Below are 26,688 nucleotides of genomic sequence, written 5' to 3' on the forward strand. Positions count from 1 at the left end.
CTTCAGATCATAGATGGGTGTCCACCAGAAGTAAGCAGTCAGTGCAGGGTTCTCCTGTGGCCATTCCCCTCAGCGACAAAAACACCCCTTTGGATACTTCTGGGGTGATGACCTATCAGGGCCCAGTGGCACTGTGGCAGGCTCTGAGGCTCAGCAGGGAACGAGTGATAGTGATAGAAGACTCTATAGTTAGGGAAATGGACGGGAGGTACTTTGGCTGTGACAGAGTTCCTCCCAGGTGCTAGGGTCCAGGATGTCTCAGAGCAGCTGCAGAATATTCTCAAGAGGGAGGGTGAGCAGCCAGAGGTCGTAGTGTATATTGACACCAATGACAGGTAGAACGGGGGAAGAGGTCTTGGCCAGTGAGTATAGGGAGTTAGGGAAGGCTGAAGAGCAGGACCTCCAAGACAGTAACCTCAGGATTACTTCCAGTGCAATGTGCTAGTCGGGCAGGAATAGGATGACAGTACAGATGAATGAGTGGCTGAGGAAGTGGTGCAGGGGGTAGGGCTTCAGGTTCTTGGATCATTGGAACCTCTTCTGGGGCAGGGGTGACCTGTACAAGATGGACATGTTGTACCTGAACTGGAGGGGAACCAATATTCTGGCCAGGAGTTTCGATAGTGCTACTCGGGAAGGTTTAAACCAGTTTGGCAAGGGGATGGGAACTCAAGCACTGAGTCAGAAAGGTAGATGTCAGGGCCAGTAAAAAACAGACAGGGGGGATGGATAGTTTGAAATGTGTGTTCTTTCTTGTTAGCAGTATTATGGGTAAAGGTGATCAATTTAGAGCATGGATCAGTACATGGAACTCCGATGTTGTGGCCTATACAGAGACTTGGTTGAGAGAGGGAAAGGAATGGGTGCTTAATACACCAGGGTTTTGATGTTCTAGGAAAGTAAACGAGGGGGGGAGGGAGGAGCTGCACTCAGAAGGGACATAATGGAGGACTCATATACTGAGTCTGTATGGGTAAAACTCATAATAGGAAAGGTGAAATCACACTCATGGGATTGTAACACAGACCTCCCAGTAACCACCAGGAGATTGAGGAATAGAAATGCAGTAAGATTAAGGAAATGCGTAAAAACAATAGGGTTGTTGTCATGGGGGCCTTCAATTTCCCTAATATAAATTAGGACCTACTTAGTTCAAGAGATTTAGATGGGGCAGAATTTGTTAGGTGCATCCAGGAGGGTTTCCTAAATAAATACTGGACCTGGTGTTGGATAATGAGCCTGGTCATTATCCAACAGTTCTGTTGGGGAACAGTGACTACAACTCCTTAGTTTTCAAGACAGCGATAGATAAGGATAATTATAGAGCTTGCAGAAGAGTATTAAATTGGAGCAGGGCAAACTATGAGCGTATTCAGCAGGAACTAGGGAGAGATAATTGTGAACAGTTGTTTTTGGGCAAGTACACATCTGACATGTGGAAGGTGTTTAAAGTCAGAGTACAGGACAGGTTTTTTTCTAGTATGAATGAAGGACAGGAATGCAAGGTAAGAGAAGCTTGGATATTGGATAAATTATAAAAGGAAAAGTATGAAAACCTTAGGCAGCTAAAATCAAACAGTGCCCTTGAGGATTAAAACGAGGCCAGAAAAGAAATCAAGAAGGGAATTATGAAAGCCAGGAAGGGCCATGAAAAGTCCTTAGCAAGTAGGATTAAAGAGAATCCCGAGGCATTCTACACATACATCAAGAGCAAGAGGAAAACTAATGAGATGGTAGGGCCACTCAAGGATAAAGGGAGAACATTTGCTCGGATGTGGAGGATGCAGGTGAGGTCCTTATTGAGTACTGTGCATCAGTATTTACCAAGGAGAAGGACATGGAGGATAGTGAAATCAGTGCAGAGCATATTGATGTGCTGGGGCATTTGAAGTAAAGAAGGAGGTAGAGTTAGGTCTCTTAAAAAGCATTTAAGTGGATAGGGCCTGAAAGAGGAAACACCAGAGTATTGAGAGAGTCAAGAGAAGAAATTGTTGGGCCCTTGATCAATATCTTTGTGTCCTCTATCGTCACAGGCGAGGATTCGGAGGATTGGGGAGTAGCTAATGTTTCGTTGTTAAGAAAGGGAACCAGAGATAATCCTGGAAACTACAGACTGGTGAATCTCATGTCAGTGGTAGAGAAGTTACTGGAGAGAATTCTTAAAGATGGGATTTATGAACTTTTGGAGAACCATGGCCTAATTAGGGAGAGCCAACGTGGCTTTGTGTGGAGTAAGGCATGTCTTACTAACTTGATTGACGAGGTTAATTGATGAAGGTAGAGCTCTGGAAGGTGGATTTTAATAAGGCGTTTGACAAGATCCTTCATGGAAGACTCATCCATAAGACTATAAGACATAGGAGTAGAATTAGGCCACTCAGCCCATCGAATCAGCTCCACCATTCCATCATGGCTGATATATTATCCCTCTCAACCCCATTCTCCTGCCTTCTCCCCATAACCTTTGACACCCTTCATTCAACCCTCAGACCTTTCAGCATCCCAAGCACCTTCACCTTAGTTATAGAAACTACTCTCACTTTTGCATAATGGCACTCTTGAAGTTCTGGCATACTACTAGCGTCTTCCACAGTGAAGACTGCCGCAAGATGAAGATGCATGGGATCCATGGTGAATTGGTCATTTGGTTTCAGAACTGGCTTGACTATAGAAGGCAGAGGGTATTGGTCAAATGGACTTATTCGAGCTGGAGGTCTGTGATAAGTGGTATTCCGCAGGGATCTGTACTGGGTCCTCCGCTGTCTGTGATGTATATAAATGACCTGGATGAAAATGTAGATAGGTGGACCAGTAAGTTTGCAGATGATACACAGATTGTTGGTGTTGTGGATAGCGCAGAAAACTGGCAGAGAATACAGATCAGTTGCGATATGTCTGAGAAATGGCAGATGGAGTTCAACAAGCCCAAATGTGAAATGTTGCACCTTGGTTGGTCAAATGTGAAGAGACAATACACTGTTAAAGGCAAGACCCTTAACAGTATTGACGAGCAGAGGGATCAACAGGTTGATAGGGTGGTTAAGAAGGCATATTGCATGCTTGCAATCATTAGTCAAAGTACTGAGTTCAAAAGTCAGGAAGTTAGATTGCAGCTTTATGAAACTCTGGTCAAGCTGCATCTGGAGTATTGCATACAGTTCTGGCTGTCCCATTCTAGGAGGGGTGTTGAGGCTTGGAGAGGTTGCAGAAGAGGTATATTATTGCACCATTTAATAGAGAGGTTTATCTCTCTTTAAATAAATAGACCAAATCTCAAGTGTGTGTGTGGTCTCACCAACATCCTGTATAATTTCAGCAAAATGTCCCTACTTTTGTACTCCATCTTCTTTGCAGTAAATTCATTTCCCTTCCTGATTACTTGCATTGCTGATGCTACTATCCTGTTTGATGAGCACAGCCAGGTTTTTCTGTAGATCAACATTCTGTAGTCTCCCTTCATTTAAACAGCACCCTGCTTTTCCAGCCTTTATTCTGAAGTGGATAATCTCACATTTGTCAACATAATATTCTACCTAACAATCTTTCCTCCTATCTATACACTGGTATAGATGGGACGGGATCCAGGGAAACGGCTGCGTGGATACAGAACTGGCTTGCCCATAGGAGGCAGAGGGTGGTTGGAGATGGAGAGTATTCTGCCTGGAGGTCGGTGACCAGTGGTGTTCCAATGGATCTGCTCTGGGATCTCTGCTCTTTCTGATTTTTATAAATGACTTGGATGAGGAAGTGGAAGGGTAAGTTAGTAAGTTTGCAGATGACATGAAGGTGAGTGGAGTTATGGATCGTGTGGAGGGTTGTTGCAGGTTGCAATGGGATATCGGCAGGATACAGAACTGGGCTGAGAAGTGACAGATGGAGTTCAACCCAGAAAAGTGAGAAGTGATTCATTTTGGAAGGCCAAATTTGAAGACAGAGCATAGGGCTAATGGCAGGATTTTTGTAAGTATGGAGAAACAGAGAGATCTTGGGTTTCACGTCCATGGATACCTCAAAGTTGCCCCGCAAGTTGACAGGGTCGTTAAGACGGTGTGTGGTGTGTTGGCCTTCATTAGTCAGGGATTGAGTTTAAGATTCACAAGGTATTGTTGCAGCTCTATAAAACTCTGGTTAGATCACACTTGCAATATTGTGCCCAGTTCTGGTCACCTCATTATACGAAGGATGTGGAAGCTTTAGAGAGGAAATTTGTCAGGATGCTGTCGGGATTAGATAGATAGATAGATACTTTATTCATCCCCATGGGGAAATTCAACTTTTTTCCAATGTCCCATACACTTGTTGTAGCAAAACTAATTACATACAATACTTAACTCAGTAAAAAAAAATATGATATGCATCTAAATCACTATCTCAAAAAGCATTAATAATAGCTTTTAAAAAGTTCTTAAGTCCTGGCGGTAGAATTGTAAAGCCTAATGGCATTGGGTATTAGAGGGCATTTGCTATAACAAGAGTCTGGGCAAACTTGGGTTGTTTTTTCTGAAGAGGTGGAAGCTGAGGGAAGATCTGGTAGAGGTTTATACGGTTATGAGAGGCATAGTTAGACAGACAGAATCTTTCTCCCAGGGTTGAAATGTCTAATACCAGTGGGCATGCACTTGAGGTGAGAAGGGGTCACTTCAAAGGGGATGTGAGGGACAAGTTTTTTTTACAGAGAGTGGTGGGTGCCTGGAATGCATTGCCTGGTGTGGTGGTAGAGGCAGAAGCATCAGGGAATTTTAAGGGATATTTAGATGGATACATGAATGTGAGAAAAAAGAAAGGCTATGGACATTGCGTAGGCAGAGAGGATTAGTTTAGCTGGCTATTTGATTACTAATTTCTGGGCCATAGGACCTGTTCCTATGCTGTATAGTTCTATGTTCTATGTTTAAAGTGCCATGTGTGGAACTTATCAGTGCCTTTTGGAAGTCCAAATGCACTACACCCATTTCACTGACATTACTGTCAACCCACTAACTCCTACAGCAATCCAGACTACATCTCTTCCCACCATGTCCCCTGTAAGGATGCCATTTCTTTCTCCCAGTTTCTCTGTATCTGCTCTCAAGATGAGGCCTTCCATTCCAGGAGATAAGCGATAGGAGCAAAATTAAAGCCATTTAGCTCATTGAGTTTGCTCCGCCATTTATTCATGGCCATTTTTTCCTTCCATTCTCCTGATCTCTCCCCATAGCCCTTAGCCACTTTACTAATCAAGAACCTATCAAACTCTACCTTAAATACACTCAATTACTTGGTCTCTACAGCCCTCTGTTGTAACAGATTCAACACCTTCTGGCTGAAGAAGTTCTCCCTCATCTCAGCTTTAAAGGGATATTCCTTTATTCTGAGGCTGTGTCCTTGGATCATAGATTCCCCTACCAATGGAAACATCCTTTCCACAACCACTCTATCCAGGACATTCGGAATGCAGCAAAATTGGTTTCCTTTCTACTAAGGTTGATGAAGTTCTCTCTCACATTTTCTCAAACTTTTGCTCTCACCCCATCTCCCACAAACAGAACAGAGATAGAGTTCCCTTAGTCCTCAACATTCACTCTACCAGCCTCTGCATCCAGCACATCTTTCATCATCGAGCAGTCACAATGTTCCCACCACCAGCACATCCTCCGCCACCCTTTTTTTTTGCATTCTGCAGGAAGTCCTCCCCCTGCGATGCATTGTTGCATCCCTGCCTGACCCCTGGCACTTCCCTCGCAGTCGCACGGGTTCTTACTCCACCTTCCTCACCACCATCCAGGGGCATAAACATCCCTTCCAAATGTGGCAAAGATTCACCTGCACTCCATTCAAACTTGCCTACTGTGTTTGGTGTTCCCAATATGGCCTCTCTTCCATCGGCGAGACTAAGCACAGACTAGGTGACTGATTTAGAGCATCTGCACTCTGTCTTCAATGGTCATTCCAAGCTCCCAGTTACATGCCATTTCAACTCCCCTTCCCATTCCCATTTGACCTGTCCATCCTCGGGTGAGGCCCAACAATAGCCAAAGGAACAACAGCTCATATTCTGCCTAGGTACTCTACAACCCATTGGGATGAACATTGAATTTTCTAAGTGGAGGTAACCCTTACCTTCTGTGTTTTCCTGCCCCCTTCCATCCAATCCACCTCTAGTTCACCCATAGCACCCTCCTCGGAGGTTCGACTGACTCGGAGTCCTTTCGACGGACTCAGGTCGCTTTCGTGGGATGACGAGTCTGTCGGGACCCTGGGGACTTGTGGAAACTGTGGTGATTTCTTTTGAACTTACAGTCCTTTAACATCTTGGACTATTTTTACTGTGCCCATAGTCTGTTTTTTTTTATCAATTATGCTATTGTTTGCACTGTTGTAACTATATGTTGTAATTATGTGGTTTTGTGCAGGTCTTGTAGCTTTAGTTTTTGGTCTTATTTTTGTCTGGTGGATTTGGAGCTCCTTTCCGGGGAACGCGCTAGACGGTTGCGCGATATTAATACGCAGCAGTCTCTCCGGACTCTGGATTGGGGATTGCCAAACGTTATGTGGATTTTCTGGTGTAGTCTGTTTTGTCATATGCTTTTGTGATATCATTCTGGGGGAACGTTGTCTCATTTTTTAACTGCATTGCATTTGTGGTTTCTAAATGACAATAAACTGAATCTGAATCTGAATCTGAATCCTGCCCCCTTCACCAATTTTCTTCCCCTTCCCTTTATTTCTCCCTCGTTCCATCAGCCTATAACCCACACATTTCACTCACTGATACTCCTGACCTGCTTCTGCCCCAGCTGTCACGATCACCAATTTTGTTTCCATCAGCACTTTCCTTATTTATCAGAGTCCAGCACTGGTGTGATTTTTGTCCCTGCTTTTCACCCTCCAACCCCTGTCTCCACCTTCAATCATCCCTCCCCCAACTTGGCTTCATTTGCCCTTTTTGACAACCTTCACCTATTATCCACCTGTCTATCATATCTGAACTCCACACACTCCTCTTCTCAACCTGGCTCCTACCCCTCATCCTTCTCCCCTTCTCAGTCCATTTATCACTTACCAATTCTGGTCTCATCCCTGCCCCATTCCTCTATACTGTTGCATTCGAAGGTTCCCACCTTCTTAAAAAGGGCATCAATCATATCAGTGCCCAAGAAAAGTTGCCTCAATGACTATCACCTAGTTGCACTCATATTTACTGTGATGAAGTGTTTTGAGAGGTTGGTGTGCCAATAATCAGCTCCTGCCTAAGCAAGAACCTGGTCCAACTGCAATTTGCCTACTGCTGCAACAACTCCACAGCGGATGCATTTTCACTGGTTCTGCACTCAGTCTTCATCTACCTGGACAACTGTTGTTGTTTATTGATTACAGCTCAGCATTCAACACAATCAAGCACTCAGTAATAATCAACAAACTACAAAACCTGGGCCTCTGTACCTCCCTCTGGAACTGGATCCTTGACTTCCTCATCTGGAAAGCACATTCAGTGCAGATCGGAAATAACATCTCCAAGGGATTCTAGGGCTATTACGCACCTGAAAAAACATGCTCAAAACCACTGGAATCTAAGGCGTTGTTGGCTCTGGAGTAAAGACCAAACCACATCTTCTTCAGGTCTTCTTTAAAGTCCGTAACGGAGTTGTACAAATCTGTGAAGAGGGAGAGCAGCATCACATGAAAACCTAACCTTCAGGATGTGGGCATGGGACCATGTCTCTGTGTGTGAAACAGCTTGTGTGTATAGAGCTCATGTGTATATTTATGTGGGAAAGGGAAAATTGTATTTACACACCATTTATTGCCCATGACTAATCACTGCTGAGAAAGTGAGGCTGAGCTATCTTTGGGCCTGCTATGGGTGGGGATTTCTTTGTACACATCGAGTTCTCTCTGCATATCCCATTTGCCTCATATGTGATATATGAGGTACCTCGTTACCTTAATGGTGGCTCTGTATGGAGTCGCGATACCTCACACTCCCTGCATATACTATATATTTGCTACTTTACACACCTACCTTTTGTATTTTTTATATTTTTCATGTTCTCCGTATTTATCTTGTACCCTGATGATTATTGTATACCTTCTACCTACATATCCTCAATGTCATATGATCCCTGTATATATTTTGTATATTGACCCTTTACACATTGGAATCTACACATAACATATTGACCCAACAAACTGTGCACATCACATGCTCTGCAACGGATTCTGTGAACTCTGTGCATCGCACACCTTGAAGATATCAAATCTCTGGAGCTGGATCACATTCTGGCCTCACTCCCAGTTGTAACCATGCTAACGCACAATCAAGTTAGATCTCTGCAACCGGGAGGCCGCTATGGTCCTTCCAATGTCACTGCAGTGGCCTTTCTCCGAGGCATAGCGGCCAGATGATAGACAGTAGAAATGAAACCTTGCCCATGGACTGTGCAGTAGGTTATGACTGCTCTTTCTAAGTATCTATGATTATCAGAGACATTTAGAAACCTTTGGATAAAACTAAATAATAACATCAAAATTATATAAAAAGAACAACATTTTAAAAATGATACATTTAAAACACATGAAAATACTATTAATTCATAGAAAGTAAAATTGAAATAAAGAAAAATAAACAAAAATTAACTAAATTTTCCTTTAGAATGAAGGTCAGTGATTTGAGTGGAGGGGTCAGATGCCTGTGTATTTGACCTCCAGTGTAGTCCTGACTCCTGCGTTGGACACCAGCATTGGATGCAATACTTATATATACTCTGGATGAGTATTACTGCTGGAAATACTGCCTCACACTAAATCATTTGGTGCAATACAACCACGCTCAGTGTCCATTTCTTATGATATATTCCTCAGGGCAGAATCACATCCGACACACAAACGACAGCCACGCACCCACAGGCAAAGGATTGAAATGTAGGGTACCTACTCTTTGAGTGGAGCACACTATACAGCTTGTTCATGATGGGGGTCTTCATAATCTCGTTAAGAAACGCATCTTCTTCTCTGAGCTGCTCTGGCGTGAACTCCTCAGGGATGCCTGTCATTCGGTTGTAGTTGTCTAAGAGTGCAATGAACTTAGCGAATGTTGGCTTTGCGAACAGGACATCTTCATTCACATATGTATAGAGCCTACAACAAAAATACCAAAGAGCTGTGAGACACTAAGAGTTGAGAGCTTAAAGCATCTGTAACTTGTGACTTACTGCTGTGTAGATCATTCTGATGTTTCTGCATTGACTGCCCGGGACAGTTCATGGGCCACACTGTTTACTTCTGCTGTTCAATCTGGTGAACGACAGAATTCCTTATTTCTGCTTCTGGTTAATAGTGAGGCAGACTGGCTGGGAATGCTGAAATGGAGTCACAAAACAGTTCTCAAACAAAGTGCTGGAGGAACTCAATGGGTCAGGCAGCATCTGAGGAGGGAGCTGGGCAGTTGCCATTTCAAATCAAGACCCTTCATCATCTTGTGTGTTGCATCTTCACTCCAGTTGAAGGCTCTCAACCCCGATAACTGACTGTCCATCTCCATAGATGCCGCCTGACCCACTAACTTCCTCCAATGTTTTATGTATTGTTCCAGCTTCTGGCATCTGCAGTCTCTAGTGCCTCTAGCTATTAAACAGGCTCTATACACTCCTGGCCTGTGCTGTATTGCGTCAGATTGTAGCGTCATCAATGGTGTTGTGCCTGTGTAATACAGAGTCAGGTTACGATGTCATTTAGTATGATGCCCAGACTTGTGTTGATAATTCTGTTCAGTGCTGCATCGTCCAGACTCATAGCAATTCATTGTGGGGCAAAAAGGGATGAGGCAGGTGATGGAGGTGAGAAGGATAACATTTTATTGAGCTTTGGGGGGTGAAGTGAGTCAAGAAGAAATCAAACCTAGATCCTGTGGTGTAAGTCCATCAACCACCAGGGGAAGTGCAACTTTAAGATTGGTGAGTTTACTGTGTCAACCTGGTTACATTTCAGAATGTTATTTGTACCATAATTGTAGACCAACTGACTGCACTGAGGGTTGTGTTTACTTCTCAGTTTCCATAACAAAGAAAAGAAGCAAGTGATAATGACATCCAACTGTAGAAGTCAGTTCAGAAGACATCAAATTTGGTCACAGATAGCAGAGTTTCAATGACCCAGGGATTTGCAAGCCCTACCTGAGCTGAGCACGATCGATCTCATCTCCAGTCTGGGAGTTTGAAATAGGACCCTGAAGGTTCAGGCGAATGTCATTCTCAGTGGCCTTGTTGACATCCAGTGAATAGATCTCTTCAGAAATTTGTAGAATTTCCTGATTGGTGAAATCACCCCCAGGATTGCTAACTGCAAGACAGTGAAATTCACCATCACAAGCTGTAAGACTGTGAACTTCTCCCAGTGGTAGCAAGAGGGCATATATGTGTGTCTGTGTAAGAGTGTGCAAATGTGTGTATGTATGTGTGTGTGTGTCTGTATGAGAGAGATACAACTCACATATAGGGAGGAATATGCCAACTTGCCAACATTGTAAAAACAAGAAAGCAAACTACCCTTCATTTGTAAAAACTGGTTAGATGAGGAAGTTGAAGGGTGGATTAGTAAGTTTGCTGATGACACAAATGTTGGGGATGTTGTGTATAGTCTGGAGGGTTGTCAGAGGTTACAGTGGGACATCGATAGGATGCAGAAGTGGGCTGAAAAGTGGCAGATGGCGTTCAACCCAGATAAATGTGACATGGTTAATTTTGGTAGGTCATATTTGAAAACAGAATATGATATTAATGGTAAGACTCTTGGCAGTGTGGAGGATCTGAGAGACCTTGGGATTGGTGTCTATAGGACACTCAAAGCTGCTGCGCAGGTTGACAGTGTTGTTAAGAAGGCGTATGGTGTGTTGGCATCCATCAATCGTGGGATTGAGATCAAGAGCCGTGAGATAATGTTGCAGCTATATAAGACCTTGGTCAGACCCCACTTGGAGTACAGTGTTCAGTTCTGGTCACCTCACTACTGGAAGGATGTGGATACTATAGAGAGAGTGCAGAGGGGATTTACAAGGATGTTGCCTGGATTGGAGTGTGTACCTTATGAGAATAGGTTGAGTGAACTTGGCCTTTTCTCCTTGGAGTGATGGAGGATGAGAGGTGACCTGATAGAGGTGTATAAAATGATGAAAGGCATTGATAGCCAGAAGCTTTTTCCCAGGGCTGAAATAGCTAACACAAGGGGGCATAGTTTTAAGGTGCTTGGAAATAGGTACCGAGGGGATATCCGGGGTAAGTTTTTCCACACAGAGTGGTGGGTGTGTGGAATGCACTGCTGGCGGCAGTGGTGGAAATGCATACAAAATTCTAGGTAGTTTTTAGCGTAGGCTACATGGTTCGCACAACATCGTGGGCCGAAGGGTCTGTAATGTGCTGTAGATTTCTATGCTTTATAAAATGTTATGATATCATTATGATACAATGTTATGATAGTTGATTGTGATTTGCAGCCTTCTCCTCGAGGGAATAGTACAGTACTGCCCTCTTTTGGCTGAAGGAATAAATTACTGCTTTCCATTTTCTACTCAGCACAGAAAAAGTACGTGTGAAACTTTGCACTTTGTTTGAGTTAAAATCTTGAAAACTTTGATCAAATCATTAATTGACCTTGTAAATTAGAAGGACCACAGCTATAGCTTGTGTAATTTCCTCTTGCGCTGCAAGGCTTAAAGTCTAGGTAAATTCACATTAAGTTCCTAGTCTGATACTGATGTCTAATACTTAGGCCATAAGACATAGGAGCAGAATTAGGCCATCTGGCCCATCGAGTCTGCTCCGCCATTCAATCATGGCTGATCCTTTTTATTCTCCTCCTCAACCCCAGTTCCCGGCCTTCTCCCCATAACCTTTGATGCCATGTCCAATCAAGAACCTATCAATCTCTGCCTTAAATATATCCAATGACCTGGTCTCCACAGCTGCCTGTGGCAACAAATTCTACATATTCACCACCCTTTGGCTAAAGAAATTTCATTGATGTAAAGGCTATCAGGATGTCCAGGTGCACATCCACAGAGATCCACCTATCCACCTTTTAGCCACTTCCTTCAAAAGAATCAATTCTTGCTCTGTCTTTAATTATAGATTCCTGTCATGTACTGACATAGGTGTTCAGCTACCCCATCTGTCATTCTTTGGTTGCTATCCTTTCCTTAAATAGCAGCATGGTACATGTAGAAGTTACATGTACAGGTTACAGTTATTCGGGTTTGCGGGAATTCATCCTCACAGAATTCAGAAATTCATGTAATTTTTATTCAGAAATACAGCTTGGAATAGGCCCTTCTGGCCTTCCAAGCCATGCCACCAACAGCCCCTGATTTAACACCAGCTTAATTTACAATGACCAATGATCCTACTAACCAGTACATCTTTACACTATGGGAGGAAATTGGAGCACCGGAAGAAACCCACACAACCCACGGTGACGACATAAAGAGTCTTTACAGATGACGTCGGAATTGAACTCTGAACTCTGATGCCCTGAACTGTAATACTGTCACGCTAACCATGATGGTACCGCGGTGTCCTTCCTTACATTCACGTTACACCCATCATCTACTTGTAAACCTGCTGGCTCATCCTCAGCTCTATCATCCTGGTTCCCATCACCCTGCCATATTAGTTTAAACCACTCCCAACAGCTCTAGTAAACCTGCCCGCAAGAATATTGGCCCCCCTCAGATTCAAGTGCAACCCATCCCTTTTGTACAGGTTGTACCTGCCCCAGAAGAGGTCCCAATGATCCAGAAATCAGAATCCCTGTCCCCTGCTCCAGTTCTTCAGCCAAACATTTATCTGCCACCTCATTCTATTCCTATCCTCACTGTCGGAAGGTGAGACTACAAGAGAGGGAGAATAAGAGACAGAAGACTGAAAGAAAGTGATGATGGAGAGAGAGAGAAAGGGGAGAGAAAGTGAGAGAGAGTCTCTAATCCAGTCATTGAAAAAGATGGGTAGAGGCTTGCAGATAGAGGGAGCAAGGAATGGAGAGAGATAGAGAAAGGGGAAAAAAAGGCTGGAAATCCAGCCTGCATCTCGCACTTACCCTGGCACTGAGAATGATAATCCTGACAGCAGTTGTTGTAGTGGTCACACTTGGAATTGCAGTGACAGGGATTGCTGTGGTCGTAAGCCTCATTGCATCTTCCCTTGCAGGACATCCTTGCTGCAATGATTGTGAACACCAAGTTTAATGCTCTCTTTGCTTGAAACTTGACCAGCATCTTGGTATAACCTAACTATTCTGTTAGTTTCAAAAAATTCCAGTGTATTTGTGAAAAATAATTGTCCTTTCTTAAATTCACATTTACTTTGTCTAGCCCCACTTCCTTCATTATGGATCCCAACAGTTTCCCTCTGATTAATGCCAAGTTGATGAGACCTTTTTTCTCATTCTCTTTCCTCTTCAATAGTAGCATTACATGTATTATCTTCCAGTTTCTGGGAAACAATTTGGGATTTGTTGAAATTTGTAAGAAACGGCCATTCTATTCTCTATCTCAGAGTTATACAGCACAGAAATAAGCCCTTTAGCCCAATTCATCCATGCCAATCAAGCTGTCTTCCTGAAGTAGTTCAATTTGCTAATACCCTCTAAATGTTTCTACCCATGCACCTACCCAAATGTCTTCTAAACATTGTAATTGTACCCACCTCTACAGCTTCCTCTGCAGCTGGTTCCACATATGAACCACCATGCGTGTGATCAACTTCCCCTCAGGTGCCCTTTAACTCATTGCCCTCTCAACTCAAACCTAAGACCTCTATTTTTATGCACCCCTTCCCTGAGAAAACAAAAAGTGACTGTTCATCTCATATATCGTGTCTATGACCTGACACAGCCAACTTCTTCTAAGTAGGAATGTCCTTGGACTGGTTTAGACTATATACCCAAGAGTGTAAGTGAGATAAGATGGCTATTTGGCCCATTGTGTCCATGCTAACCATCAAATATCAGTTTACGTTAAATCTATGCAACTCCCATTTTATTACAGACATAGAGTCATACAGTTCTAAAGCACATAAACAGGCCCTTGGGCCCATCTAGTCCAAGCCAACTGTTTCTCTGCTTAATCCTATCTACCCACACCTGGATTACAACCCTCCATTCCCCTCTCATCCATGTTCCTATCCAAACTTCTCTTAAATTTTACAATTGAACCCACATCCTCCATTTCTGCTGGCAGCTCATTCCACACTCCACCCTTTTCTGAGTGAAGAAGTTCCCCCTCAGATTTGCCTTAGGGTTAGAATATTTCACCTTTCACCCTAAACATATTATTCTAGTTCATCCACCTTGAGGGGAAAATCCTGAATATATTTACCCTTCCTATACCCCTCATGATTTTGTATACCTCTATTAGATCTCCCCGGAATCTTCTGCACTCCAGGGAACCTATTCAACCTTTCCTGATAAATCAGGTCATCAAGTCCCAGCAATATCCTTGTAAATTTTCTCTGTACTCTTTCAAGTTTATGGATATCTGTTCTGTTGGTAGGTGACTAGAAATGGAAATAGTACTCCAAATTCAGCCTCACCAACACCTTGTGCAACGTCACCATAACATGCCAACTCCTCTACATATTACTCTGATTAATGAAGGCCAATGTGCCAAAAGGTCTCCTTATGACCCTATCTACCTGTGACACAACTTTCAAGGATTTCTGGATCTGTGTTCTAACACATTCTTCAGTGCCCTATCAACATTTTCCCATCAGCTATTATTAGATTCTACCATACACTGACATCCTAGTGACAATTTAGAGTGGTAAATTAACTCAACAAACTGCAAATATTTGGAAGGTGGGAGGTAACCAGACCACCCAATGGAAACCCAAGGAGAATGCACAAACTCCACATAGGCAATATGAGAGGTCAGGAATGACCTGGGATGGAGACAGCTGTGAGGATGCGGGGCTGACAGCTTGCACCATCCCAAACAGAACCTGGTGCAAATTAGGATCTGGAGACCAGACCTTGGGATTAGTTACGGAGGGTGGAACATTAGAGGCAGCACAGGGGCATTATGGAGGTAGAGATGGCTTGTGTTCAAGGGAGGCTTCAGGAGCCAATGCTCAGACAGGAGGTGAGGTCCTGCAGGCGGCCTGCCTTCATAAACACTCAGCTGCTGGACTGGCTGGGGGGAACCATGTTTGTTACTTACAGTTGCACATGTTGTAGTCTTGACAGCAATCTCCATGTGTCACACAGGCGTGGTTGCATTGGCAGTTATAATTGTGGTTCAACTCCCCCCCACAACGGCCGGCACATGAATCTTTACTTCCTGAAATCAAGGGAAGAGATTAACAGAAGGACTAAACACCCCTTTTCCTTCTGTTCCAAAGCTCCTAAGGGAACTAGAACCTCACATGTGTCTGTCCATTGGCCAAAGTCTTCTTCTGAGATTGGACTCCTGAGATTGAAAATTCAATCATGCTTAGAAAATGATACCAGAATTACTCAGGATGTAAGGGACATGATGTAGACTTTCGAGTCCCACCACATCCATACATATGAGTGCATCTCCATTTGACTCCCAACTTAACTCCCTGCTGAAACTGTCCAGTAAGCAGCACAGTTAAATGGTCACAGAACAGAGAATAAATACTAGGCTTGCCATCTCATGGACAAAAAAAATCTAGTGCAGCAGTTCACATATTGATAAATTAATAAACTACTCAATTTATGGTCTCTGCGATCAGCATTATTTATGGAAAACCTTGCAGTTTTCCTCAATTATACTTGTCAACATTTTCACAATATTTTTGCCTTCATAATTTTCTTTCTAATTCCCACCCTTTAACTTTACCCTGCCCTATATGTTCTGCAGCATCTATGGAGATCCAGAGATGAAGTCAGAAGACTGTGGGAGCTGGGCCACAGATGGGGAGGGGGAGGGGGAGAAAAGCAGGTGGAGTAAGGTGCAAGGAATGGAGAGTAATGGCTGGAGACAGCTGTTGGAGGGAGATAAGCAGGAACACAAACGGCTGCCAGTACTGGACTCTGATAAGACCACAAGACATAGGAACAAAATTAGAACAATCAGCCCTCTCTCCTGCCTTCTTCCCATAACCTTTGATGTCTTACTAATCAAGAACCTGTCAACCTCTGCTTTAAATACACCCAATGATTTGGCCTCCACAGCTGGTGTGGCAATGAATTCCACAAATTCACCATCCTCTAGCTAAAGAAATTCCTCCTTATTTCTGTTTAAAGGGACATCCCTCTGTTCTGAGACTGTGCCCTTTGATCCCAGACTCCCTTATGATAGGAAACATCCTCTCCACATCCATTCTATCTAGGTATTTCAATATTCAATAGGTTTCATTGCGATCCCCCCCCCCCCCCCGCATTCTTATAAACTCCAGTGAGTACAGGCCTAGAGCCATCAAATTTTTTTTTTCTTTCCATTTTGTTTCAGAGGAATAAAGAACATGTCTGTAAGTTTAGTACTTTGCTCTGGGTGTCAGACGTGGGAACCCTGGGAATCTTCCAGTCTCCCAGATGGCCACCTCTGCGCCAGGTGCACCGAGATGCAGCTCCTGAGAGACCGTGTTAGGGATCTGGAGCTGTGGCTTGATGACCTACAGCTTATTAGGGAAAGTGAGCAGGAGATAGACAGGAGCTACAAGGAGTCAGTCACCCCAAGGCTACAGGAGTTAGATGAGTGGGAAGGGAAGGGAAGAGCTCAGATAGTAGAGAGCACCCCTGTGGCCATCCCCCTCAGTAATCATTATCTCATTTTGGATGCAGTTGAGGGGGGTGACCTGACAGAGGACGACCACTGCGATCCGGTCTCTGTCACTGAGCCTGCTTCCGTGGTGCTGAAGGGAAAGAGGAAGATGAGGAATGCGGTAGTCATAGGAGATTCCATAGTGAGGGGAATAGACAAGAGGTTCTGTCAGCCTGATAGAGATACCTGCATGGTGTGTTGCTTCCCAGGTGCCAGGATACGGGATGTCTCGGATCAGGTGCAGAGTATTCTGAAGGGAGAGGGTGAACAGCCAGAAGTCTTGGTACACGTTGGTATCAATGACATTGCTAGAAAAAGGGAGGAGGTCCTGAAGAGAGAATTCAGGGAGTTGGGTAGGAAGCTGAAAAGCAGGACCTCCAGGGTAGTAATCTTGGGATTGCCGCCTGTGACACGTGCTAATGAGCACAAGAATAGCAGATCAGGCATATTAATGCATGGCTGAGAGACTGGTGTAGGGGGCAAGGCTTCAGGTTCCTGGATCATTGGGGCATCTTCTGGGGGAGGTACGACTTGTACAAAAAGGACGGGTTACACTTGAACCCAAAGGGGTCTAATATCCTAGCAAACACGAGGAAATCTGCAGATGCTGGAAATTCAAACAACAACACACACAAAATGCTGGTGGAACACAGCAGGCTAGGCAGCATCTATAGGGAGAAGCACTGTCACCGTTTCGGGCCGAGACCCTTCGTCAGGACGTCAAGACATCCTTTGCTCCTTTATTCCAGTATTCTCAAAATGAATGCTAACATTGCATTTGCCTTCCTGACTACCAACTCAACCTGTAAGTTAAACTTTAGGAAATCCCTTTGTACCTCTGAAGTCCCTTTACACCTGATTTCTGAATTTGATCCATTTAGAAAATAGTCTAAATATTTATTACTTCTGCAAATTTGCACGAGCATACACCTTCCCTACACTGTATTCCATCTGCCACTGCTTTGCCCATTCTCTTAATCTGTCTAAATCCTTATGCAGACTCCCTGCTTCCTCAACACTGCTCCCTGCTTGCACTCCACCTATCTTTGTATCATCCTCAAACTTGGCTGCAAAGCCATCAATTACGCCATCCAAATCATTGACATATAATGTGAAAAGAAGCGGTCCCAACATTGACCCTGTGGAACACCATTAGTCACTGCCAGACAACCAGAAAATGCAATTCTTCCCATTCTTTGTCTCCTGCCAATCAGCCAATGCTCTATCCATGTCAGTATCTCCCCTGTAATACACTGGGCTCTTATCTTGTTTAGCAGCCTCATATGTGGTACCTTGTCAAAGGCCTTCTGAAAATCCAAATATACAACATCCACCGATTCCCCTTTGTCTATCCTGCCTGTTATATCCTCAAAGAATTTCAACAGATTTGTCAGGCAAGATTTCCCCTTAAGGAAACCATGCTAACTTTGGTCTATTTTATCATCTGTCTCCAAGTACCCCAAAACCTTATCCTTAATAATGAACTCCAAAGTCTTCCAAATCACTTAAGTCAGGCTAATTACCCCAAAATTTCCTGTCATTTGCCTCCCTCCCTTCTTAAAGAGTTGATTAATATTTGCAATTTTCTGGTCCTCCGGTACCATTCCAGAACCTAGTGATTCTTGAAAGATCATTACTAATGCCTCCCCAATCTCTTCAGCTGCCTCTTTCAGAACCCTGCAGTGTAATCCATCTGGTCCAGGTAATTTATCTATTTTCAGATCTTTCAGCTTCCAAAGCACATTCGTAGTAATAGCACTCACTTCTGCCTGATGACACTCTTGAACTTCCGGCATACTGCTCATGTCTTCCACTGTGAAGACTGATGCAAATAATTATTGAGTTCATATGCCATTTCCTTGTCCCCCATTACTATCTCTTCAGCATGCTTTTCCAGTGGTCCAATATCCACCATCACCTCTCTTTTACTCCTTATATATTTGAAAAACCTTTTGGTATCCCCTATTATTGGCTAGCTTACCTTCATATTTCATCTTTTCTCTTCTGACTGCTTTTTTTTAGTTGCTTTCTGATGGTTTTTAAAAGCTTTTCCTGGCTTCCCACTAAGATTTGTGATATTATATGCCCTCTCTTATGCTTTTATGCTGTCTTTGACTTCCCTTGTCAGCCATGGTTGCCTCATCTAGAATACTTCTTCTTTGGGATATTTTTATCCAGTGTCTTCCGAATTGCTCCCAGAAACTCCAGCCATTGCTGTTCCATTGTCATCCCTGATAGTGCCTCTTCCAAACAACTTTGACCAGCTTCTCTCTCATGCTTCTGTAGTTCTCTTTATTCTATTGAAATACTGATACATCTGGTTTTAGCTTCTCCCTCTCAAAGTGCATTCCTCTAGTCATATAAGTCTCTTCAAAGATCATCTTGCTAAACTCTTAATTCTCCACAGAATCCACATCTTTAGACCCCCAACTTTGTATCCAGTTAGATAGTTCATTCATGTGACTTCATCTTCTAGACCAACCTACCATGTGGGACCTTGTCAAGAGCCTTGCTGAAGATATGTAGGGCTACCACCTTGCTCTTGTCAATCTTTTAGGCTACCTCTTCAAAAATCTTGATCGAATTCTATTTTTAGTGATGTTGACTTATAGATGAATATCACCAAATTCACTGTGGAGAGTTTCCTCCTCTGTCTCCATTTAGTGCCCTGGGATCATTTACATCTACCTGAGTGGGCAGACAGGCACCTGGTTTCACTCTAAAGCTGATACCATGCATCACTGCAGTGGAGTGTCAGTCTAGATTATTCAGTTTACACTGTGGGACTTGAACAGTCAAGGGCTGCTGTTAAGCCACAGTTAGAACATTCAAAGCAGGATACGTATATTTATGCTTCAGGCAGTCAATTGTAATTCTACACACTGGTCATCTTCAATACTTTTCAAGAACATTTACATTTTAACAGTGCATTTTGATTGCTAAAACTGTAGCAATATCCACATGCGTCAGTTATCTCCTTTTATCAACATCACCCGTTCAGACACTCCTACAACTCTCAACAATGTCCATCCCTCTGGCCTTTGACCCTTCAGTAAAAAACTATCTATTCATTTCTATTAAGTACGTTAAAGCTCATTGCTCAAGTTTCCTCACTCTAATCAATATTATCTATTGACTTTTAGCTTTCATGCATTCATATAATCCTCATCATCACCCACCTTTCCCCAACAAGACATAGTGCTACAGAGGGAGGGTAGTATAGACTTTGGGAGGTCAAGTTCAAGATCATTATTATTCCACCATTTACATGTATACCACCAAATGAAACAATGTTCTTCCGGACCAACGTGGAATGAGTGTACTGGTGGAATGGGTGGATGTGTAGTCAATTAAACTTAAGTAAGAAAGACAATAGTGGCAATTTAAACCAGAGGGCCCTGTTCTACAAGGAGTACAGAAACAAGCAAACCTAGGGGTATGCCTGCATCAATCATGTTGACCAAGAGGTTAATCAAATGTAAGTCATAAATGTGACAAAGTCTGCAGATGCTGGAAATTCAAAGCAACACACACACAAAATGCTGAGGGATCTCAGCAGGTCAGGCAGCATCTGTGAAAATGAATAGAGAATCAACGTTTCAGGCCAAGTCCCTTCTTTAGGACTGAGAAGGAAAGGGTAAGATGTCAGAATAAAAAGGTGTGGGAGGACGGGAAGGAGGCGAGCTGGAAGGTGATAGGTGAAGCCATATGGGTGGGAAAGGTAAAGGGCTGGAGAAGATGGAATCTGATAAGAGAGGAGAATGGACCATGGGAGAAAGGGAAGGAGGATGCAATCCAGGAGAAAGTAATTAGCAGATGAGAAGAGGCGAAGGTCCAGAGTGGTGAATAGAGGAAGGGTGGGGGGGGGGGATTTGTTTATTGGAAAGAGAAATAGTTTTATAAATAGAGCCATGGAAGAAGGATATCGAGATATTTTCTAAAACATTGGTGCAGTTACAAATTGAGTATTCACCTCACTTTTGAGGAAAGGTGTAAAGGCCTTGGAGAGGGAACAGAAGTGGTTTACTAGAATAATTCCAGGGATGAGAAGCTTTTGTTCTCCTTAAGACAGAAGAAGCCATGGAAGGTTTAGACAGTAGATTAATCGAATGGTTAAGATCAGATGGTATAGAATGCAAGCTACAACCAAAAGAACCAAAATTTATGACAAGAAAAACTTCTTTATGCTTCTTGTGGTTAGGGCCAGAATGTAATATCAGGAAATGAGTGGGACCAGAAGCAATCATGGCATTCAAGAGGGAACTGAATTAGAACTTGAAAGGGGGGGAAATACAATGATGTAGAGAGAGGGGTCAGCTGGATTCCTCATGCATTAAACCCATATGGATTTGATGGGCTGAATAGCCTTCTTTCTTGCTGTACCTTTTGAACTTCTGTGAGCTATCATTGTAGACATCATGGCTGGTTTCCTAATTTTCTTCAAAGGCCACTTTTCTGGTCTCCAAACTAACATGAAACTGAACCATGCAGATCCCCAACTCTCAAAATCCCTCCAGTTCTTTCACTCCATCCTTTCCCTTAACTACCTTTATTGCAGCCAGAACAATGTCTAATATCCCATCATTCATTGGGAGGACACTCTGTTGCTAAGGAAGAGATGCTGAAAACAAAGTGGAGTAGTGAAGGAAGGTCATGTAATTGACTCCTGGTCAGTCTCATTTGAGAACACAGATGAGACAGCTTTATAGCCCTGTGGACAATCCACAGTGAGCTATCTGGAACACTGGACAAGAAGGTGGGAGTATTTGGGGCCTGACATCTTGTGGAAAAGGGCATTTTGATCACAGGTCTCAAATACACACTCAGGAAATTGACAAATCAAATAGTTAAGATAATTGTAGGATAGTACTAGCAGGACTGTGAAGAAGTTAAGGAAACACATACTCATATGGCTAACGATTGGAATCAAGGATGTTTAAAGGCAATAAGGAACTAAACAATATTTGGCAGGTATGCAAAGAAATGAATAAAAAGTTGCTTTATGAGATGACTGCCAACAGTGACTCCAAGAGACCAACCACTGAAGGAAAAAACAGAGTCAAGGACTCAGAGAGTTGAAACCTGGCCAGGTTCATCAACAGTGGGTAATATTTGAATACAGATGGAAGTCATGAATGTAACTATGAGTTGTGAAACAACAAAAACAACCATTTGAAACTATTCAGTGGATCTTTTGAGTTGTTTGAACTAATAGTGAATATAGGAGTGGGAGGTTACGTTGTGAATGTGCAAGACACGAGTGAGGCCGTGCTTTCAGTAGTGTGTTCAGATTTGTTCTCCCTATTATAGGGAGAATGTGAATAAACTGGAAGGAGTGCAAAGCTGGGGCAGCACGGTAATGTAGTAAGGGAGCTAGGGCTTTACTCTCCGGAGAGAAGGAGGATGAGAGGAGACATGATAGAGGTGTACAAAATATTAAGAGGAATAGACAGAGTGGACAGCCAGCGCCTCTTCCCCAGGGCACCACTGCTCAATACAAGAGGACATGGCTTTAAGTTAAGGGGTGGGAAGTTCAAGGGGGATATTAGAGGAAGGTTTTTCACTCAGAGAGTGGTTGATGCGTGGAATGCACGGCCTGAGTCAGTGGTGGAGGCAGATACACTAGTGAAGTTTAAGAAACTACTAGACAGGTATATGGAGGAATTTAAGGTGGAGGATTATATGGGAGGCAGGGTTTGAGGGTCGGCACAACATTGTGGGCCAAAGGGCCTGTAATGTGCTGTACTGTTCTATGTTCTATGTAGTGGTTTGGACCATGCTTTACAGTACCAGCGACCCGGGTCAACTCCTGTAAGGACTTTGTATGTTCTCCCCGTGACCACGTGGGATTTCTCCAGGTGCTCTGGTTTCCCACAGTCCAAGATGTACCTGTTGGTAGGTTAACTGATCATTGTACATTGTCCCGTGATCAGGCTAGGGTTAGGCTGGGGAATGCCGGGTGGCTCAGCTCGAAGGGCCGGAAGGGCCTATTCTGTGCCGTATCTCAATAATATTGAAAAGGATGTTGCGGGGACTTTAGGGACTGAGTTTAGACAGGCTGGGCCTTTACTCCTTGGAGCATAGGAGACTGAGGGTGATCATGTACAATCATAAAGGGATATAGATAGGGCAAGCATTCATTTTTGCAGGGTTGGCGGATCAAAAACCAGAGGACATAGTTTTAAGGTTAGAGTTGAAAAGTTCAATAAGAACCTGAGGGGCAACATTTTTCCACAGCAGCTGCCACAGGAAGTGGTTGAAGTACAGTTTAGGCGGGATTAGTTTGAATATATATCTTGTTCTGTATCGGCACACATGAGCTGAAGGGCCTTTCTCTGTGCTGTGACTCCATGACTCTATGATTAATGAAGAAGTATAGATGTTAGGCAAAGTCATTGTCTGGTGTATTTTATCATGTACTATATCGAATAGTTAACACATTTATAATCCATTCCTATAATTCTCATCCAAGGCCATCCCTCCGGTTCTCCTGGTTAACTGTAAGACCATCTCTCTGGTCCCTCATTAAAGCTCCAAATGCTTTTTAAATTTTGTAACCATATCTGCCTCTGCTACCTCCTCTGGAAGTTCATTCCTCACTATTCCTATTTTACATTATTTGCTTTTTAGAAGATTTTATTGTAATTTATATATTTTTTAATGTCTTGCACTGTACTGCAGCCACAAAACAACAAATTTCATGATGTGCACTCAGTGGCTACTTTATTAGGTGCTTGCTGTAACTAATAAAGTGGCTGCTGACTGTATGTCTGTGGTCTTCTACCCCTGTAGCCCACCCTCTTCAAGGCTTGATGTGTTATTTGTTCAGAGATGCTCTTCTGTACACCACTGTTGTAACATGTAGCCATTTGAGTTCCTGTCACCTTGAACCAGTCCAGCCATTTTCCTCTGACCTCTCTCATTAACAAAGCATTTTCACCCACAGAACTGCCATTCACTGGATGTTTTTTTGTTTCTTGCACCATTCTCTGTAAACTCTAGAGACTGTAGTGCATGAAAATCCCAGGAGATCAGCAGTTTCTGAGATACTCAAACCACCCCATCTGGCAACAACAATCATTCCACGGTCAAAGTCACTTAGGTCACAATTCTCCACCATTCTGATGTGTGGTTTGAACGACAACTGAACTTCTTGATCATATCTGTATGCTTTGATACATTGAATTGCTGCCAGATGATTGGCTGATTAGATATTTGCATTAATGAGCAGAGTACAAGTGTACCTAATAAAGTGGTCACTGAGTGTATATCAGTGATAATAAACCTGATTCTGATTCTGAAACCATTCTCCCCAGACTTCCATCCTGTTCACGTCCTAGCTGTTCTTTTCCCTTTCCTTTCTGGTGCTCATTCTCAAAATCTCGTTTAAATATTACAGAGTGTATCACGCACAGTGTGATCGTGTCTGCTTTTAACCATCTCCTTTCTCTGCCAGCTGCCTCTCCTCCTGATAGTAGGTATCAGCGAAGCCCGAACAGAGAGAACTCATCTCCCACCCAAAGTCAAAAGGAATAAGGATCAATGCCAACTATCATAAATTTGAGCAGAAGAGCAGGCACTTACTACCATTGATGTTCCTTGCAGTAGCTGAAGCCAGGAGCAGAGATAGGACCACAAGACGCATCATTCTGACGAGCTTGGAATATCCCGAGAATGGGCTCCAGTGCTTTGGCATGATGTATAAATGCACAGTCCTAGCCAATCACATTTAGCCTTGAAACACCAGCCTTGTATATTGTGGTGAACTACATATACCTGTCTGGACTGCTCCTGTGGCTCCTCCCACAGACCCCTGTATAAAGACGATTGAGGCCTGAGCCCGGCCTCATTCTTCAGGATGTAGTGTTGTTCATTCTTCCAGTCAATAAAAGCCGATATCTCGCTTCTTACGTCTCAGAGTGAGTTATTGATAGTGCATCATATATATCCCGGGATTTCACACTAACCCCAATGTTATTTTCTGGGAAAGTAATAAGTATAGTGGGCAGTGTCTACGATTGCATTTGTGTAATTTCATAAAAGTTGGTTAAAAAGTGACTGAAACAAACAATAATATTTACAGTAACGATAAAGGATTAAACAAGAATGAGAAAGAGTCCTGCAGCTACACCTGTGCTGACAGCAGGGCTTTAGCCTAAAAGATTTGGAGTGCTGGCTTAGGTCTACAATATAAATTGGATGCAGTAGCAGCCCCAAGTTATGACCTTGCAGTTGTTCTTCAGCTTCAGGGATGTTGTGCTACCTCTGCATGCCTGACAGCTTCTGTCTTTACCTGGTGTTCTGTAAAGGACTGGGCACCTGGACTGGTGTACATCCAGGTGTGCAACATGGGGTTGGAATCAGTACCAGAGTTAGGGGGTGGCGTGGTGGCGGATCACAGGGAGAAGAGATGTAAGGGTTGGAAAGGAGGTTTCAGGGATAGTGGGATGGAGGATCAAAATTGAGAAGGGGTCAAGGGGTGAATGTGACTGTAAGAGCGTGTGAGTATGATTGTGTGAGGGAGAGCTTGAGTGTGACAAAGTGAATGTGAGTGAGAGAACGAGTAAGAGAGAGTGAGTGAGTGCAGAGGCCTACTCACCGATTAGTAAATGTGCAGCAGAGCCTAGTGTGCAGCTGTCCTGGCACTTATCACTGCAATAAGTCCTGGTTCTGCCAGGCCACATAGTGACTGGTGTCCGATGCCACCTCAGGCTGAAGAAAACCACGCAGGGTTGATTCCTACACCTCTGAATTCCATGGTGTAATCACGCACCAAGTGTGAGTCTTGACGCAGGTGGTGTATCTGATCCACTGCTGCGTTCCGCTTCCTGGATGCTTGAAAACCCGGCGCATCTCAGGGTAAATTCTTCACATTTGCTGCAAATGGTGGTTTTATTGTCCCAGTTAGTGGCACCCCAGGCCAGAGCTCGCCCAGTCAGGAGAGAGGTGACGAAGTCAATCTTGGCTTGGTCTGTAGAATACAGAGATGGCCGGAGCTCATGGTGCAAGGTGCACTGGGACAGGAAGCTGCGGCATCGGGTTGGGGATCTGTTGAAGTGTCCTGGCACTGGAATTCAGGGCTCCAAGAGAGGAGGTTGACTGGTGTGGGGTTGCTGTATTGAGACAGAGTGCTGGTTGAGAGTGGCGAAGCTTCCTGCTTCGGGACAATGTACGCGTGTCGACAAATGTCGTTCTTTAGATGAGTGTACTGTGCTGTGTCAATTGTTGGTTCACTCATCCTGTCAGGAAATGTACAGCAGGTTTGACCCAAGCCAGAACAGCAGAAACAACTTAGAGGTGTCCGATAATTTTAATAATAACTGGCAAAGCATATGCCACGAGGGGCCACAAAATAAGAGAGAGCGGATACATAATATGACAAGGCAACAAAGTTGCGTGATTCGATGCTGAGGTGAGTGATGAGCGAACAAGGACTGTGGATAAGAGCTGGGTTTAAATAGGCTGCCGGTGATGAGTTGGAAACGAGTGGCAGATGACTCCTGTTAGCTGGGTGAGGAATGGAGGGTGCCTGCCTGTGCAGGCTGGACAAGAGGTTGATAGACAGGAGACAGAGGGATGGTCTAGCAGAGGAAAGCCATAGCAGTCATGTCTCTGGCTCTGTAACTCAGAAGGGAAGTGAGAAGAAGAGGTAACCAGAGGTGATAGGGGATTCAATGGTTATGCAAACAGATGAGAGCAGACAGGAGTTTCTATGGAAGAGAACAAGATTTCCAGATGGCATGTTGCATGCCAGGTGCTAGGGTCAGAGACATCTCAGATTGAGTCCATAGCATTCTTAAGTGCTTGGTTCACGTTAATCATGAGTGATTATGGAACATCCTCCTCAATATTGGTTGCCTGCAGAAATTTGTGCTTAATTTACCTTTGCTATATGACACAACAAAAGCCTTGGTCATGATAAGGTGAAGGCAGGA

At 43.6% G+C, this 26,688-nt stretch overlaps 1 protein-coding gene across 2 annotated transcripts in view; it reads right to left on the reverse strand.

The window, feature by feature from the left end:
• Positions 1-24,508, reverse strand: part of endou (endonuclease, polyU-specific) — a 37,345-nt gene extending 12,837 nt beyond the window's left edge. Inside the window, exons 1-6 of one of the 2 annotated variants that reach the window (XM_073029686.1) lie at positions 24,338-24,507; positions 15,185-15,304; positions 13,066-13,185; positions 10,152-10,317; positions 8,915-9,117; positions 7,521-7,634 (exon numbers count right to left, since the gene is read on the reverse strand). In XM_073029686.1, coding sequence (XP_072885787.1) covers positions 7,521-7,634; positions 8,915-9,117; positions 10,152-10,317; positions 13,066-13,185; positions 15,185-15,304; positions 24,338-24,449 — 835 coding nt within the window. In that variant the 5' untranslated portion in view covers positions 24,450-24,507. Of the gene's footprint in view, positions 1-7,520; positions 7,635-8,914; positions 9,118-10,151; positions 10,318-13,065; positions 13,186-15,184; positions 15,305-24,337 lie in introns of both variants that reach the window. The other variant, XM_073029687.1, reaches the window with a different exon arrangement.
• Between the last annotated feature and the right edge of the window lie 2,180 nt (positions 24,509-26,688).

The sequence above is a fragment of the Hemitrygon akajei genome, chromosome 26 (genome assembly GCF_048418815.1).
Source record: "Hemitrygon akajei chromosome 26, sHemAka1.3, whole genome shotgun sequence".
NCBI lineage: Eukaryota > Metazoa > Chordata > Chondrichthyes > Myliobatiformes > Dasyatidae > Hemitrygon > Hemitrygon akajei.